This window comes from Choristoneura fumiferana, chromosome 24, assembly GCF_025370935.1.
Source record: "Choristoneura fumiferana chromosome 24, NRCan_CFum_1, whole genome shotgun sequence".
Taxonomy (NCBI): Eukaryota; Metazoa; Arthropoda; class Insecta; order Lepidoptera; family Tortricidae; genus Choristoneura; species Choristoneura fumiferana.
The window spans coordinates 2,420,261-2,435,556 of NC_133495.1; the positions used below are offsets into that span (position 1 = coordinate 2,420,261).

Consider the following 15,296-nt stretch of genomic DNA (forward strand, 5'->3'; position numbering starts at 1 on the left):
CTGTCATTATCTTAATAAGGGTTGTATTTTGAACTTGTGAATTATATATTCAAATTAAAAAAATGCATTTTTTTTAAATGTATGTGTCATCTAGCTAGTGTATTCCTGGATTAGTTATTTAATTCAAATAAAAGTTAAAAAAGAATAATATTTTTTCGTTACAATTTACGGTAGCAGGACATTTTTGAAATTTTTGTAACGTTTGTTCAGTTAGTATTTATAGGTATTATTTAAGCCTTATTTGGAGAATTTAAATTCACAAATACCATATAAGTACCTTACGACTAGTTACGACCATGTAACCTACATTGTTACGTAACAAATTAGTTTTTTTTTTACTTTTATTTGAATTAAGTAACGAGTGCAGGAAATCATTGTTTACTACTGTTTTGAAATGTTTTCAATAGAACACAAGGAGAGTAAGTAAAAAAATATGTTTGTTTTATCATTCATTGCCATATAAAGGATTAAAGTGAAGCAATTTAAATATATTCTAGCAAATATACAAGGTGTTCATTAAATAACTGAAAAACTCAGACATCCAAAAATATTTTTTAACTTTAAGTTACTTGATTGCATTTATTTTTGAATACTTTCATTATTTTAATAATATATATTCGTGTGTTTTGCTAAGTCAGTAATTCTACTTCATTTCTAATTCTACACTCATGACTTGTGTATTTGTCAGCTGCGCTTTGACGTTTTTAGAAGAAAATCACACAGTGACAGCAAACCGGCCAGTATTAAATCATTGAGACAGTGTGCAATTTAATTGCCGCTTGTTGCAGACGTAACTTTTAGACTGGGCACAGTAAAAAATGGATTTAAAAACACAAACACAACCTAATTTAAAACATAGTGTAATCGATTCTACTCTCGATTCTGAGCATACTTTCTGGTTTTCAGTTATTTAATTAACAGCTTGTATTTTAGCCTTGCTTTAAAAAAGAGATTTGATAAAAAACATTTGAATTTAATTTAGTGTCTACGCCGCAAGCATTTGTATAGTCTTTATATTTAAGTGCCATATTAAAGTAATGGAAACTACACTACACGTTAAAAGTTTTGACTATTTAGTACTTAGTAGGCTTTGAGTATTTATCTAGCTAGATAAATACTCAAAGTTAGTAGGACGACTACCTAATCTATTTACGGCATAACATTTTATTATAATATTTGTTATTATGCAGTTTTATTTGAAATATTAATTATTTAATGTCTTGGCTTTTGATTTTGGTGTGTCAGTAATTGTAAAATCAAACCACAAAAAATTGTTGCAATAACAAAGTCTAATTTACACAGTTTACCGTACCGGCCAATTTCTACCATTCGTTGCAACTTTTAATGATCGATTATTAATTTCTATTGCATATTACTTTTATACAAAACAATGTAAATTGTATTTATCCTTGTTACAATTTTTAAATGTTTTTATTTTTGAATTGTACTTTTGCCTTTTGGACAGAGTTAGCAGGATTTGGTGTATTTTTGTAGTCATTTTCGCTTTTTTTCAGTTATTTTCACATTTAGAGATGGTAACACTGACGCAGGCCGCTGACTGAGCTGAATGACGGGAACACCGTTTCAACAAACGTGATTCAAAAAGATATATTTGCAAAACATTTGATACCTATTAATTAACAACATCGTTTTCAATATTACTGAATATGGAAGTAACCGACGAGAACTTGGCTACGTTGGCGAATTACTTACATCAAACGTTAAACCCGGACCCAAACGTACGCAGGCCCGGTAAGTTGAAATGGCGTATTAAAATTCCATTATTAATTGTAAAATGTGTTACTTTTTACCATTTTGATATTCTAACGTGTTAATCATTCACCGTATCAGTAATTTTACGCTTCGTGTTGCAATTTGCTTGCGGAGTTTTCTTTCCAAATGGGTAATAATTTTGCCGCCTTGTGTGTTCAACCAACCTTTGTTTGGGATTTGAAAACCCATTTATATAGATAGATATAAATCGGCCAAGTGCTAGTCGGACTCGCACTTAAAGGTTTCCGTTTTTCTGTCTGTATAGTAGAACCATTTGATTCCTGATCCACCATAGAATGTTCTCACAGTAAGTGTCATAATAAATTCCCATGTCAAGCAATGTGATATCACTGACTTTTTCTACGAAAAGGTTCCACAGTGGGTCACGATTCTGTTGGTTTGAGTGTACTTTGCGTAAAATACTGCCATTCCAGTAGGTACATTTCATATCTGGGGTACTGCCGGCGAATATGTTAATACAGATTGTATGAAAGTGTCATGTTATTTTTCAGCTGAAAAATTTCTGGAGAGTGTAGAAGTCAACCAGAACTATGCGATTCTGCTGCTACATCTTATTGATAAGGACACTGTTGACAGCAACATCAGGGTTGCCGCTGCCATAGCCTTTAAGAACTACATCAAAAGAAATTGGCCTGTGGTATGTATACATGGAAGATTTATGGACATTTCTGCACTAATTGGAAAATCGTTGTCCCTAGCTTTTTTTGGAAAATAGTGTTGAGACAAATGTCAAAGAAGAATGTTTCTGTGTTTAAAAAACAACTATATTTTTAAACTTGATTGACACACATTTATATAGGTATAAACAACATTGTAGTTATGGTGCAAAACAATTTTTACTGTTCAATTAATCTTAATTTAAAGAGAAAGCTGGCAGGGTTGACTTTTCAAATTTTCCAATCAGTGGAGAATACCCTTATATGTCGCCAATACTGTAACCGCTTTCATGCTGACATGGTTCCATGTGCAATGTAATTCTATCTCTCTATTTTTACAAACTTTTAATTCACTTTCAATGTCCATTATGTACAGTCAAGTACAAAAAGATTGATACAACTAAAAATACAAAAATATGTATGTACAACCTTAATCTCCTACTTCCCAGTGTTCTTTATATTAAGACTTCTTGTAATTTGACATCAAACTCTCTCATAAGTGATAAAATTTCATGTTCTTAAAACAAAAGTTTAACTTGGGGGATACAGTAAGTGACGAAACATGCATAATACATATTTTTGTCAGGCAAGTATCATTTCGTTTAAAAAAGCAGCTGGTCTATGTAGCAACTGGTCTAAAAAGCAGCTGATCTAAGTAGCAAATGGTCTAAGAAGCAACTGGTCTAAGTAGCAAGTGGTGTAAAAAGCAATTGGTCCTAACCTGTTTTTGTCTAAAACTTGAAAAAACATAGGTAGGTTAGGTTAGGTTAGAGTCAAAGCGCCTCAGCCACGCGGAATAGGAGCTCCAGAATAGACCACTTGATCAGTCCTGGATTTGTCAATAGGCCGTATAGGCAGCGGCTAGGGGTGGCATTCAACGAGAAAATTATTATTTTAGAAGTTACATAGGGCGGCGGATATAAAGTGCCTACACTCCTAAAAATCATAAATCTGCCACTGCACTTGATACTTGGACAAGTTGCTACTTAGACCACATGCTACTTAGACCAATTGCTAATTTGCAACATAGACCAGCTGCTTTTTAGACGAAATTATACTAACCTTTTTGTCTTGGTCCATGATACAATATGTCAATATAACTGGTGTCACTACCAATAAAACACACAAAAAAGATGTACCTACAAAAAAAAACTTTGTAAATGTGAACCATACTTATGTGACAAGGTGCATGAATAATGAACTAATAAGTTATCAGGGTTGTTCTAATATCAAAATAAATATATTCAAAATAAAATAATGTATGTATGTTCCAAAATATTAAAGTTTAAATCAGTCACTTCTCTGGTAATACTGTGGCGTTTACTATGAGGCTTAGGTTATAAATACCCTAATCAACATGTTCTTTTTCTCTATAAGGTAGAGATGAGACATGTATTATGTGCATTGGCATGCATTGGGTTGATTCCAGCCAGCCAGATTTCACCACAGCAGCATGTCACCAACATGTGTGTTGACCCTGCTGCCTACTCAATGCACGATTGCACGCCATAGGTTATATGTATATTATTTTGTCTACAGGATGAAGATGGTGTTGACAGAGTCCATTCTTCAGACAGAGCCACTATCAAAACACTCATTGTATCCTTGATGCTGAAGGCTCCAAGCTCTATCCAGAGGCAGTTCAGCGATGCGGTGTCTATCATTGGAAAATGTGATTTCCCAGAGAAGTGGCCAGGGCTCATTCCAGAAATGGTGGAAAAGTTTGCCACAGGTATTTTTATAGTATTTTTAAAAACTTTTGTGGGTTCACTCGATGTGCAGTATAACTCAGTAAGCCATTTATTATGATAATATGAGCTTACAGCAGTTGTCATAATACAAATATAACTATGTCTTAGAGACTGCGACCTGCGGTTTTAACCAGATTTAACGTGGCTTTAAAAATACTATGCTTTAGTTTTCATTAAACTAAAGTAGATTTATATTACCAAGGTTCTTTTAATGTGAGGGTTTACGCTAGCTGATGCGGTTTGCACGAAGTGGGTGGACGTCTATTGGAAAATAGTATGAGCAGCACTAACTGCATGCGGCGCGTGCGACGGATTTTACCTAAACTCGCAGCCGCAGGCGTGCGCCCGCGAAGTGCGCCACGCCAGATAGCGTAGTCCCTGAAAGTTTCTCAGGTGAAATCACAAAGAAGCAAGGTGTCCAAAGTCCATTATTTTATCCATTAAATAATTCTATTTCAGGTGACTTCCACATAATCAATGGCATACTAAGAACTGCACACTCACTGTTCAAGCGATATAGGATCGAATTCAAGTCCCAAAAACTCTGGGAGGAAATAAAGCATGTCCTCGAAAACTTTGCCAAGCCACTCACAGATTTGTTTTTGGTAAGTAGACTTTCCTAAATAATTTCAAGTGTTTTTATTTATTTATTTATGTATTCGGGCACAAACGGTACAATAAAACTTACATTATAAACAATTACATCTAACATTAACTGTTTATTCTCTGTAAAATACCAATGATTGAAGACAGAGCTGTAAGAACTACCCTATGCGCATTAGGAATATACTTATACAGTTCATGGAGTTGTACTGCATGCTTTAACTGCACTGATGGACGTATGGGTAGTGGCAGATTCAGGATATCTTAGGAGGAAGCCACATAGAAGAGATGTGGGACCTTGAATAAGTTTTCATACTAAATGTATAGAAACGTCGCGATCCAAAGCAGACGGAAGAGACGAGCCGGAGACGCCCTCGCCCCGTGTCCGCCCCGTGCGCGTCGCGTCCCCGTTCCACGTCACTTCAGTGTGGCTTGCGCCTTACTTTGTTTACTTTGTCTTTTACTCTACTATTTTTTATTTATTTACAGGCAACTATAGACTTAACAACAAAACACGCGGACAATGCCATAGCGCTCAGAACTATATACCAATCCCTCATGCTGATATGTAAGATTTTCTACTCGTTGAACTATCAAGACTTGCCGGAGTTCTTTGAGGACAATATGCCAATATGGATGCCGAATCTGTTGAACCTGCTGCAAGTCAAGGTGCCGTGTTTGGAGGGGAATGAGGTATAAACAAGGTTCTTATCAGTAAATTATGCAGTACATGCTGCCAATAACTTCATCTGTCCCAAAGGAACTGTAACAAACCAGCCTAATTAGAAAGCAAATCAATTCAAAATCAAAACAGCCATAGGATGTCCACTGTTGTGCATAGGCCTCCCCCACAGACCTCCAGTTGCTTTTGTTGGAAGCGGCCTGCAGCCAACTAAAGCGGCTTTAACCAGATCATCCGTTCATCTCGTTGGTGGACGCCCTACGTTGCGTTTGCTATCTGTGGTGTCCATTCGAGAAGTTTTCGGCCCCAACGGCAATCTGTTTTCCGTACTATTAATCAAAACTGAATATCCATAATTTGATTTTGATGCACAATAAGATATTTAACATTAACTAACGGACTAATTAGAATTTTTAAGAAGAGACATAATAAAAAACGTTTTTTTTTTTCAGGAGGGCGACGAAATACCAGGAGTGATGGAGGAGCTGCGCACCGAAGTGTGCGAGTGCGTGTCTCTGTACGCGCTCAAATACGAGGAGGAGTTCGCGCCGCACGCGCCGGCCTTCGTCACGGCCGTGTGGGGCGTGCTGCTGGCCACTGGGCCCGCGCCCAAGTTCGACGCGGTAACTACTACCCTTATAGGCTTCCATACCCAAAGAGTACCAACGACACTCTATTACTAAGACTGCTGTGTGCTTGTCTGTCTGTCACAGGGCTTTATCTCTTGAGCCGTAATAGCTAAACACTTGAAATTTTCACAGATTATGTGTTACTGTGGCCGCTAACACCAAATATTGAAAATAAAATAAAGTTAAAAATTAATGGGGGTTGTCATACATTAAACGTGTTTTTTTTGGTTAACGTGTGTTAGGCTTGCTGAGCGGCCAAGGTGACAGCAGGCAACTACTAGGAGCTAGTTGATTCGTCTTCAAGAGTACTTCTGTAACCAGGGGCAAAGAGTACAGTCAGCAAAAAAAAACTTGTATTACAATTTTAAACAAAAATGTATTACTGAACTGCTTTTAAAACATTGTACGGAGGTACGGAACCCTTCATGTGCGAGTCCGAATCATACTTGTCCGATTTTTATTATCATTTTATATGTAAGTAAATAGGCCAGCACTTTGACCATAATCACGCCTATTGTTAAGCGAAGATGTGGTCTATGATCAGAGGCGTCTTTACCTATAGTGCAGGGTGTGCGTTGCGCAGCGGTGTTAGGGGCGCCGGCCGCGGCACTTTGTACCTATTGCATTTTGATCGCGCGCTTCCTAGATGGCGCTAAAGTAATAATTGCACACGGGCGCTACATGGGCTAAAGACGACTCTGTCTATGATAGAGCATGCTTGCCCAATAAATGCCCATTCACCCTAGATTTGAAGACGGTCAGATTGTAGCGATCAGGGAGCAGACGTAGGCAGGGCATTCCACTCCTTAGCTGTCCGGATGATGAAGGACGAGCGAAAACGCTTCGAAACCAACAACTAGAATGTTAAAAGCGCGACGAGCTTCTAGTTCTAGTGCATTTATTGCATTCGTTTCATCCTTTGCTGTATCATTACTAAAGCTTACTTAAGCCGTGGTGGCCTAGTGGTTTGACCTATCGCCTCTCAAGCAGAGGGTCGTGGGTTCAAACCCCGGCTCGCACCTCGTGAGTTTTTCGAATTCATGTGCGGAATTACATTTGAAATTTACCACGAGCTTTGCGGTGAAGGAAAACATCGTGAGGAAACCTGCACAAACCTGCGAAGCAATTCAATGGTGCGTGTGAAGTTCCCAATCCGCACTGGGCCCGCGTGGGAACTATGGCCCAAGCCCTCTTGTTCTGAGAGGAGGCCTGTGCCCAGCAGTGGGACGTATATAGGCTGGGATGATGACTAAAGCTTTAATTTTGAAACTCGTGTAAGGTATTTGAGGATTTACTCAATAAATCATACACTGTAGAAACACGATTACTTGTAGTTCGTTCAATAGAAAAAAACTCAAAGTGGCCTCTTAAATACAATTATTTTAATGAACTAAAAAAATATAATTATTTTAATGAGAAGCAGCACGGATTGTGAATAGCATGCTTTACGCGTGTACCATCGCAGTCTTCTAACAAATATAGGTGAGCATTTCATACGTTGGTCGTTTGTCTGATAGAATTTATGGTATTTTAAAATCAAACAATGTGTAGGTAGCCTTTAAGACTAACAACTCTTTGTACTCTAAGCTTTGTAACCACAAGAGAAGGTAGATAAAACTAGATCGGTGTATACAAGCTCACTTGTAATGACTGCAGTAAAGTATATGTTGGTCAGACAGTCGCAGTTTTAATACTAGTTTAAAGAGCATGTTTCGGCATATAGAATGAGCATCCTGATAAGTCGAATTTTGCCAAACATTTGTGGAACTAATCATTCTTTATCGGACACAGATTCGTATGAAGGTTACATTATTGTGGCAAGGGGTTCGTCTCGATGTTTAGAATGCATGGAGATAATTAGATACAACAGTATGGGGTCTATTATTAATGAGCAGGTAAATTTAGTTTCATCTCCCTTGCTACGGCTTGGATCTAATTCAGCAATGGTAGTTAATAAAAATGCCTTGACAGTAAATAAATAAAAATCAAGGTAGTTTTGAAGGGACGGTTAAAAAAATTTATTAATATTTTGTGGGTAGTTTTGTTTTGTTTCATAAAACGTATGTGGGTACTTGGGGAGTTACAGTGACAAGTTAAAACGGTGGTTGTGGTTCGTTAGTCTAACAACTGGTAGCATGGTGTAACGGTTGTCACTCTGAAGATGAGCTCTGGTTGAGTTCGAAACGCGTCAGTGTAGTGTGGTGGTGGTGATGGATGGGTTTGTGTGATTTGTGTGTGTTCTTACAGTGTGGAGGTGGAGGAACTGCATGAACACGCATATTTTGCATAAGCTTAGCTATCGTAAGGTCGCGGGTGAGCAAGGAAATTATTTTAGTTCATTGATATGGACCTCTGCAAAGTAACGCTGATTCAATAAATTACAATTATTTTATTTTACCGTACAAAGGATTGTTTGTTTAAGTGTTTTTAAATTGCAGCTCGTATCAAACGCCCTGACTTTCCTTGCCAAAGTGGCTGAGAAGAATAGCTATAAGAGCTTGTTTGAAGACCCGGCTACGCTCAGCAGTATCTGCGAGAAAGTCGTCATACCCAACATGGAATTCAGAGGTGAGATTCAGTGGCAAATGTCGCTATGAGTCAATCAACTTTTTACTACCCTGTTGCCATGGTAACGTCTCCCGGGTTATTTAAAAGTATGATATTATGGAGAACAAATCCACTAAAAGTTAGGAGCTGTGACAGTTTTAAGGCAGTTCCTTCATGGCTCATCTCCTAAGCATGCTAATAATATACATTTCAAACATTCTTCTAACAAAGTTTTATTTGATGTCTCCTGAGTTACGGGACAGAATAACATGCACTAAATAGTTGATTGACCCTTTTAAGGTCGTGTTTCCACCAAAGATGTGCGAAGCTGTGTTGCGAGGAATGTGTTTTTCATGGACCAATAGAAAGCGCTTCATTTCTGCGCGCAGCGCATCTCTGGTGGAAACAGCTGAGCGGAGCGAGGCGAGGTAAATGAAGCGTTTATATTGGTTCATGAAAAACACATTCTCGCAACACACCCTCGCACATCTCTGGAGGAAACGGAGCATTAGCCGGAGTACGCCTCGTCATAAAAAGGGGGAAGTTGTCTAACCAAAATGTATCCCGCAGAATCGGACATGGAGCTGTTCGAAGACAACCCTGAAGAATACGTGCGCCGCGACATAGAGGGTTCCGACGTGGACACGCGCCGACGCGCCGCCTGCGACCTCGTGCGCACTCTGGCGGTGCATTACGAAGACAAGATGATGAACATCTTCGGGCAGTATGTGCAGGTAATACACTGTTCGAAAACAACTCTCCGAAATCGGTCTATACGTCCAGTCTCTAGCGCAGCCAGCCAGAAAATGTCCGCATCTTGGCCCACCCGGCTCCTTCGACTAATCATAATCAACCGCGCGCTTCGCTACCGTTGAATATCTGTAGTCATGACCGTGCTGCCTGAAATAAATGGTTTTATGAATAGTATTAAATCCCCTATTCCTTTCCCAGCTCATGCTCGCGAAGTACGCGGAGCAAGGCGGCGCCGCGTGGCGGGGCAAGGACGCGGCCATGTACCTGGTGACGTCACTGGCGTCCCGCGGCGCGACGCAGGCCAGCGGCGTCACGCGCGCCTCGCCGCTCGTCGACCTGGTGCGCTTCGCCGCGACCACGCCGCGCCCGAGCTAGCGCGCCCCCGACGGTGAGAGAGAGACAGATAGGGTGCGGAAGGACGCGGCCATGTACCTGGTGACGTCACTGGCGCCCGCGGCGCGACGCAGCCAGCGGCGTCACGCGCGCCTCGCCGCTCGTCGACCTGGTGCGCTTCGCCGCCGACCACGCCGCGCCCGAGCTAGCGCGCCCGACGGTGAGAGAGAGACAGATAGGGTGCGGCAAGGACCGGCCATGTACCTGGTGACGTCACTGGCGTCCCGCGGCGCGACGCAGGCCAGCGGCGTCACGCGCGCCTCGCCGCTCGTCGACCTGGTGCGCTTTCGCCGCGACCCCCGCGCCCGAGCTCGCGCGCCCCGACGGTGAGAGAGAGACAGATAGGGTGCGGCAAGGACGCGGCCATTTGGAAAACAAATTAATTTTCAATTGCAAATTTTTTTTAAGCAAGTATTTTTTAATCGATTGATTTGACAAATAAGTGCCATGAACAATGTATGAAATAATTATGTCTTCACAGCTCATAAAAAAATAAAAACTACGTCAGTTGACTGGTCGCTTTTCTTTATCAACTTTAACTTTCGATTGCAGTGAACGAGCTGCCGGTTCTAAAAGCTGATGCCATCAAATACCTGATGACGTTCAGATCGCTGCTGCCGAAGGAACTGCTCGTAAACGCGTTCCCTCTCTTGGTAAGTCATATGCACTTAATTTTTTAAACTGTGAGTACTTCAGGATTGTTATTAAATTAAACTAGGAAAGTCCTAAAATATATCGTCACTACTTTGAAAAAATCTCGTATCTAAAATCAATATGTCAACAAAATTGAACTTTGACGTAATGTTCATAAGGTCCACTTAGAAAAATTATCTACATTGAGATACGAGTTTTTTTAAAGTAGTGACGATATCCTGAAGTTTTAGATTTCATTTTTCTTCCTTGAATAACGAAGAAGTATCATGTAAATGGGTTAATCTACTTTTTAGTGTTGTTATTCTGTCCCGTAACTCAGAAGACATCAGTGATACACATTGTTAGAAAAATGTTTGCAATGTATATTATTAGCATGCTTAGATGAGCCATGAAGCAGTTGCCTTCAAACTGTCACAGCTCCTAACTTTTAGTGGATTTGTACCCCATATAATCATATTTTAATTAAGTTACTCAGAAGACGTTACCATGGCAACAGGTACACTGAAAAAAATAATTGAACCAAGTATTGGCAGGCGTATAGGTACGTACCAAAAAAATACCGTCAGCAAAAAAAAACTTAAAAAAAAACAATTTCTTTTCTTAGATTGAGCATGTGAAAGCGCGCGGCGTCGTTTGCACGTACTCGGCGTGTGCGATAGAGAAGCTGGTCGCCGGCGGGATGGTCGACCGCGCGGCGTTGCTCCCCCACGCGCCCGCCGCGCTCACCGCCCTGTTTGCCGCGCTCGGCGACAGCACCTCGCCGCAAGATCACAACGAATACGTCATGAAAGGTATGTGCAGTTATTTAAGTCATAAAGTACAGCCACTAGCTCTAGTATCTCACACAACAAAACGTGCATAAATATCTGATAAGTGCATGAGACTCGCATTTGAGCCAAGTTGCTGAGTCTAACATCTGGTAGCATGCTGAACAATTGTGTTGCTCTGAAGGTGAGTTCTGGTTGACTTCGAAACGTGACAATGTTGTATACTGGTGGTGTTTTTTTTTTTTTTTATTCCACTGGATGGCAAACGAGCAAGTGGGTCTCCTGATGGTCAGAGATCACCACCGCCCATAAACATCTGCAACACCAGGGGTATTGTAGATGCGTTGACAACCTAGAGACCTAAGATGGGATACCTCAAGTGCCAGTAATTTCACCGGCTGTCTTACTCTCCACGCCGAAACACAACAGTGCAAGCACTGCTGCTTCACGGCAGGATTAGCGAGCAAGATGGTGGTAGCAATCCGGGCGGACCTTGCACAAGGTCCTACCACCTGCAATGGTGGTGATAGATAGGTTTGTGTGATTAGTGAACACACTTAAGTTGCACACTTATTTAATTTTGTTCTGCATACTAACGTTGCTTTATAAGTGCTTTGTAACTAACAATCTATGGATCTGAGGAATCTGAAATAAATTATTATTATTATTTGTTCTAAAGTGACATGTGATTCCAGCTATCCTCCGCACAATGTCGTGCCTACAAGACGCGGCGTTGTCGTACGTGGGCTCCGCGCTGCCGAAGCTGGCGCAGCTGCTCGCAGTCGTCGCCAAGAACCCGTGCAAGCCGCACTTCAACCACTATCTGTTCGAGACGCTCTCGCTGGCTGTCGCGTGAGTTGAATAAATACTTGTTTACACCTTATGTTAAGGTCTGTTTACACTTTGTTAAGTATCAAGTGCAGGTGAGAAGCTAAAATGTTCTGTTCTTGCGGTGTTAAGTGTTAAGTAATCGTTTACACATTGATCATGTTACAAATTTGTGCATGTGGAAAGTTTGCAACGTAGTTTGCAAAAGGCTGTATCAGAAATGTAATTTTTGACAAAAACTTTTCAATACAGATTGGTGACCAAATCTAATCCGAACGCCATAACCGCCTTCGAAGATGCCTTGTTCCCGATCTTCCAAGAAATTCTGCAAAACGACGTGCAAGGTATATAAAAGTTACTTATAGTGATTGAATTTCTTTGGTTACAAGACAATGTTTACGATTATGTTGCTATTTTCTACTTTGTTTTATCTTTACCGGGTTAGTATTACTTTGTCTAAAAAGCAGCTGGTCTAAGAAGCAACTTGTCTAATTAGGAAGTGGTAAAAAAAATCCCGAATGTCTAATCGGTCTCCGTTCATCCATTTCCTGGTTCGTTGTTGCTTCTTAGAGCACTTGCTATTTAGACCACTTGCTACTAAACCAGTTTCTTCTTAGACCACTTGCTACTTAGACCAGCTGCTTTTTAGACAAAGTAATACTAACCATGTTGGTTACATCTTTCGTAGTATTCATGTTTGTGAATAAAGTCACATCTATCATATTCCAGAGTTCATGCCGTACGTTTTCCAAATGCTATCCCTCCTCCTGGAGCTGCGGGGGGCGTCGTCGGTGGTGGCGTCCGGCGACGGCGACGCGTACGGCGCGCTGCTGCCGTGTCTGGTGGCGCCGCCGCTGTGGGAGCGCCCGGCTAACGTGCGCCCGCTGGTTAGGCTGCTCTGCGCGTTCGTGAGGGCTAGGGGGGATCATGTGCTGAGGGAGGGGAAACTGGTGAGTGCTGAATAACATAGTGGACTAATTGCAAACCGAGCTAAATTATAAGAGCCCCGCCTCGCTGAGAGACTGGACTGGACTGCGGGCCAAAGGCCTCCCCTTTTTCCACCATTTGTCCCTGTCGAGAGCTGCTCCTGCCACACTACGTACTTGATATGCGTTAAATTCGTGCCGACATCTCTTCGGTCTGCCTGTTTCGGTGGCCATCCATGGAATCCAATGGGTAGCGTTGGACCTATTGTTTTGTGTGCATGCGGCAGACATGACATGACCAGCCTACTCCCAGTTAGCTTAGTGGCCTTAATTCCAACATCTGAAACGCGGGTTTTGGAGCGCAGTTCGGTGTTTCTGATACCACATAATAATAATAATTTATGTTTTTGTTCACAGAATGCTATGTTGGGTGTGTTCCAAAAGCTGATAGCATCAAAAACGAACGACCACGAAGGATTTTATCTGATACAAACCATGCTGTTTAAATTTGGAGAGTAAGTTGAAATTTAATTATTTTTAGTTATAGTGTTTGAGTAATATTTTTGTGGATATATCTAGCGTCCTGCAGTTGAAAATGTCGATATTTCACCACCTAAACACTGACCTTGATTGAAATGAAAAATTTTGCGTATTAGATACATATTTAGCAAATGATCTACGGAATTTTATGCCATTAGATTTTTAATCATTTGTCAAATAAAAAAATGGGTACTAAAAGATCTGGCAAAAAAGTGGTAAATAGAACTTTGTACATATAATAATTTGAAAAAGAAAAAAAAGCGGCGTGCGGTAACCATTTATTTGATGCATTTTATTAATCTATACTAATATTATAAAGAGGAAAGCTTTGGATTTTTGGATGTTAGTTACGAATAACTCAAAAACTACTGGACCGATTTTAAAAATTCTTTCACTATTACAATGTTAAATTATTATATTTATTAACAGAAAAAATTAGGGTTCCGTACTAAAACTACAATAATGTAACTCAAAGTGTAAAAAAAGTTGGCATAAAAGATCTTTCATCGCATGCGCTGTAGAAACTATTGATTATAGAACAAAAAAATGTTTTACGATATTAAAGAATACATCAAGATCTACAAAAAACTTTGCGATACCATAATGTCCAACTATTGTAGTTATGCCACTATAACTACTTTTTTACATTTTAGAAGTTGTCAGAAATGACGACTAAAATCAGACCATGTTATCCATGTCGGCGGCCGATCGTAAAATCCGCCAGATCACGAAATTCCTAGGCATATCATGAAGCGCCGCCATTTCATGATTTGGCCAGTTTAGACAAGATCATGAAATCCTAGCATATCATGAAACGCCGCCATATCGGTTCTGGCACTTCGCCGGCCGCTGCCGCGGCACGCTCGTTTCGCTCGCTCGTTCGTGCGTCGTGATCACAATTAAAACTAACCACTCCTCGCTTCGCTCGTACTACCTAAATTTTTTCTATATAAATAAGTAACAACTAGTGAATACTTTATTTATCAACAAATACTAACCTCTAAAATACGGGCAGACGTCCATGGTTTGTTCACAATGTGCACAGAATACGTTTGATTCACATAAAAAGAACGAGCTGATGTTCAAAAGCTTCTTTTTGCACTTCTATTTTGAATTCAATCACTAGTTTCGGATTAAAGATCATTTTGTTGCGACGCCGACATTTTTCACGCGCTAAACAAACACGACCGGTCAGCTGGACACGGCCGCCATTGCATACGCAGCGCCACCAGTGGCCAAAAAAGAACATTTTTACGATGTGCCGGTATAGAGCTAGGAATATCGACGAATGCGTTGCTCAAGATCTGCGTATTATTTCTCAGGCACATCGTGATATGCCTGGCCAACGTTTAGGCATATCATGAAAATGGCGGCGTTTCACGATATGCCTAGGAATTTCGTGATCTGGCGGATTTTACGATCGGCCGCCGACATCCATACCTTTGTATTAGTCCTTACACCAATCATAACACCAACCTAATAAAAAAAATACTGTGTTGATTGTAATCTTAAATTAAATTTATATTATTCAACAAAAATGTTGATATAAGCTAATAAGATAATAGTGAAATAGTAAATTTTATAATAAATTACATAACAACGAAATATTTCCAAAATGTTACAATTTCCCGTTCTTTTTATAAAGTATGCAACCTCGTTGCACGAACGCCGCTGGTCTTGTGTTTTTTTTAATAAAAGCGTTTCGTATACTGCCTACCTCTTAGAGTTGGAATAAATATTTGTTATATCAAATGAATTTGCAACTAATCTATT

General features: G+C 40.3%; 1 protein-coding gene across 1 annotated transcript in view; it reads left to right on the plus strand.

Moving 5' to 3' along the window:
* Positions 1-1,514: 1,514 nt before the first annotated feature.
* The window catches only part of Cse1 (chromosome segregation 1), a 28,033-nt gene continuing 14,251 nt past the window's right edge, over positions 1,515-15,296 (plus strand). The window contains 15 exon segments of the mRNA XM_074106671.1: positions 1,515-1,752; positions 2,286-2,431; positions 3,990-4,182; positions 4,661-4,806; positions 5,294-5,497; positions 5,939-6,109; positions 8,554-8,683; positions 9,233-9,396; positions 9,614-9,803; positions 10,361-10,461; positions 11,067-11,253; positions 11,925-12,081; positions 12,310-12,401; positions 12,787-13,007; positions 13,401-13,498. Of these exon segments, the coding sequence (XP_073962772.1) occupies positions 1,668-1,752; positions 2,286-2,431; positions 3,990-4,182; positions 4,661-4,806; positions 5,294-5,497; positions 5,939-6,109; positions 8,554-8,683; positions 9,233-9,396; positions 9,614-9,803; positions 10,361-10,461; positions 11,067-11,253; positions 11,925-12,081; positions 12,310-12,401; positions 12,787-13,007; positions 13,401-13,498 (2,285 nt within the window). The 5' untranslated portion in view covers positions 1,515-1,667.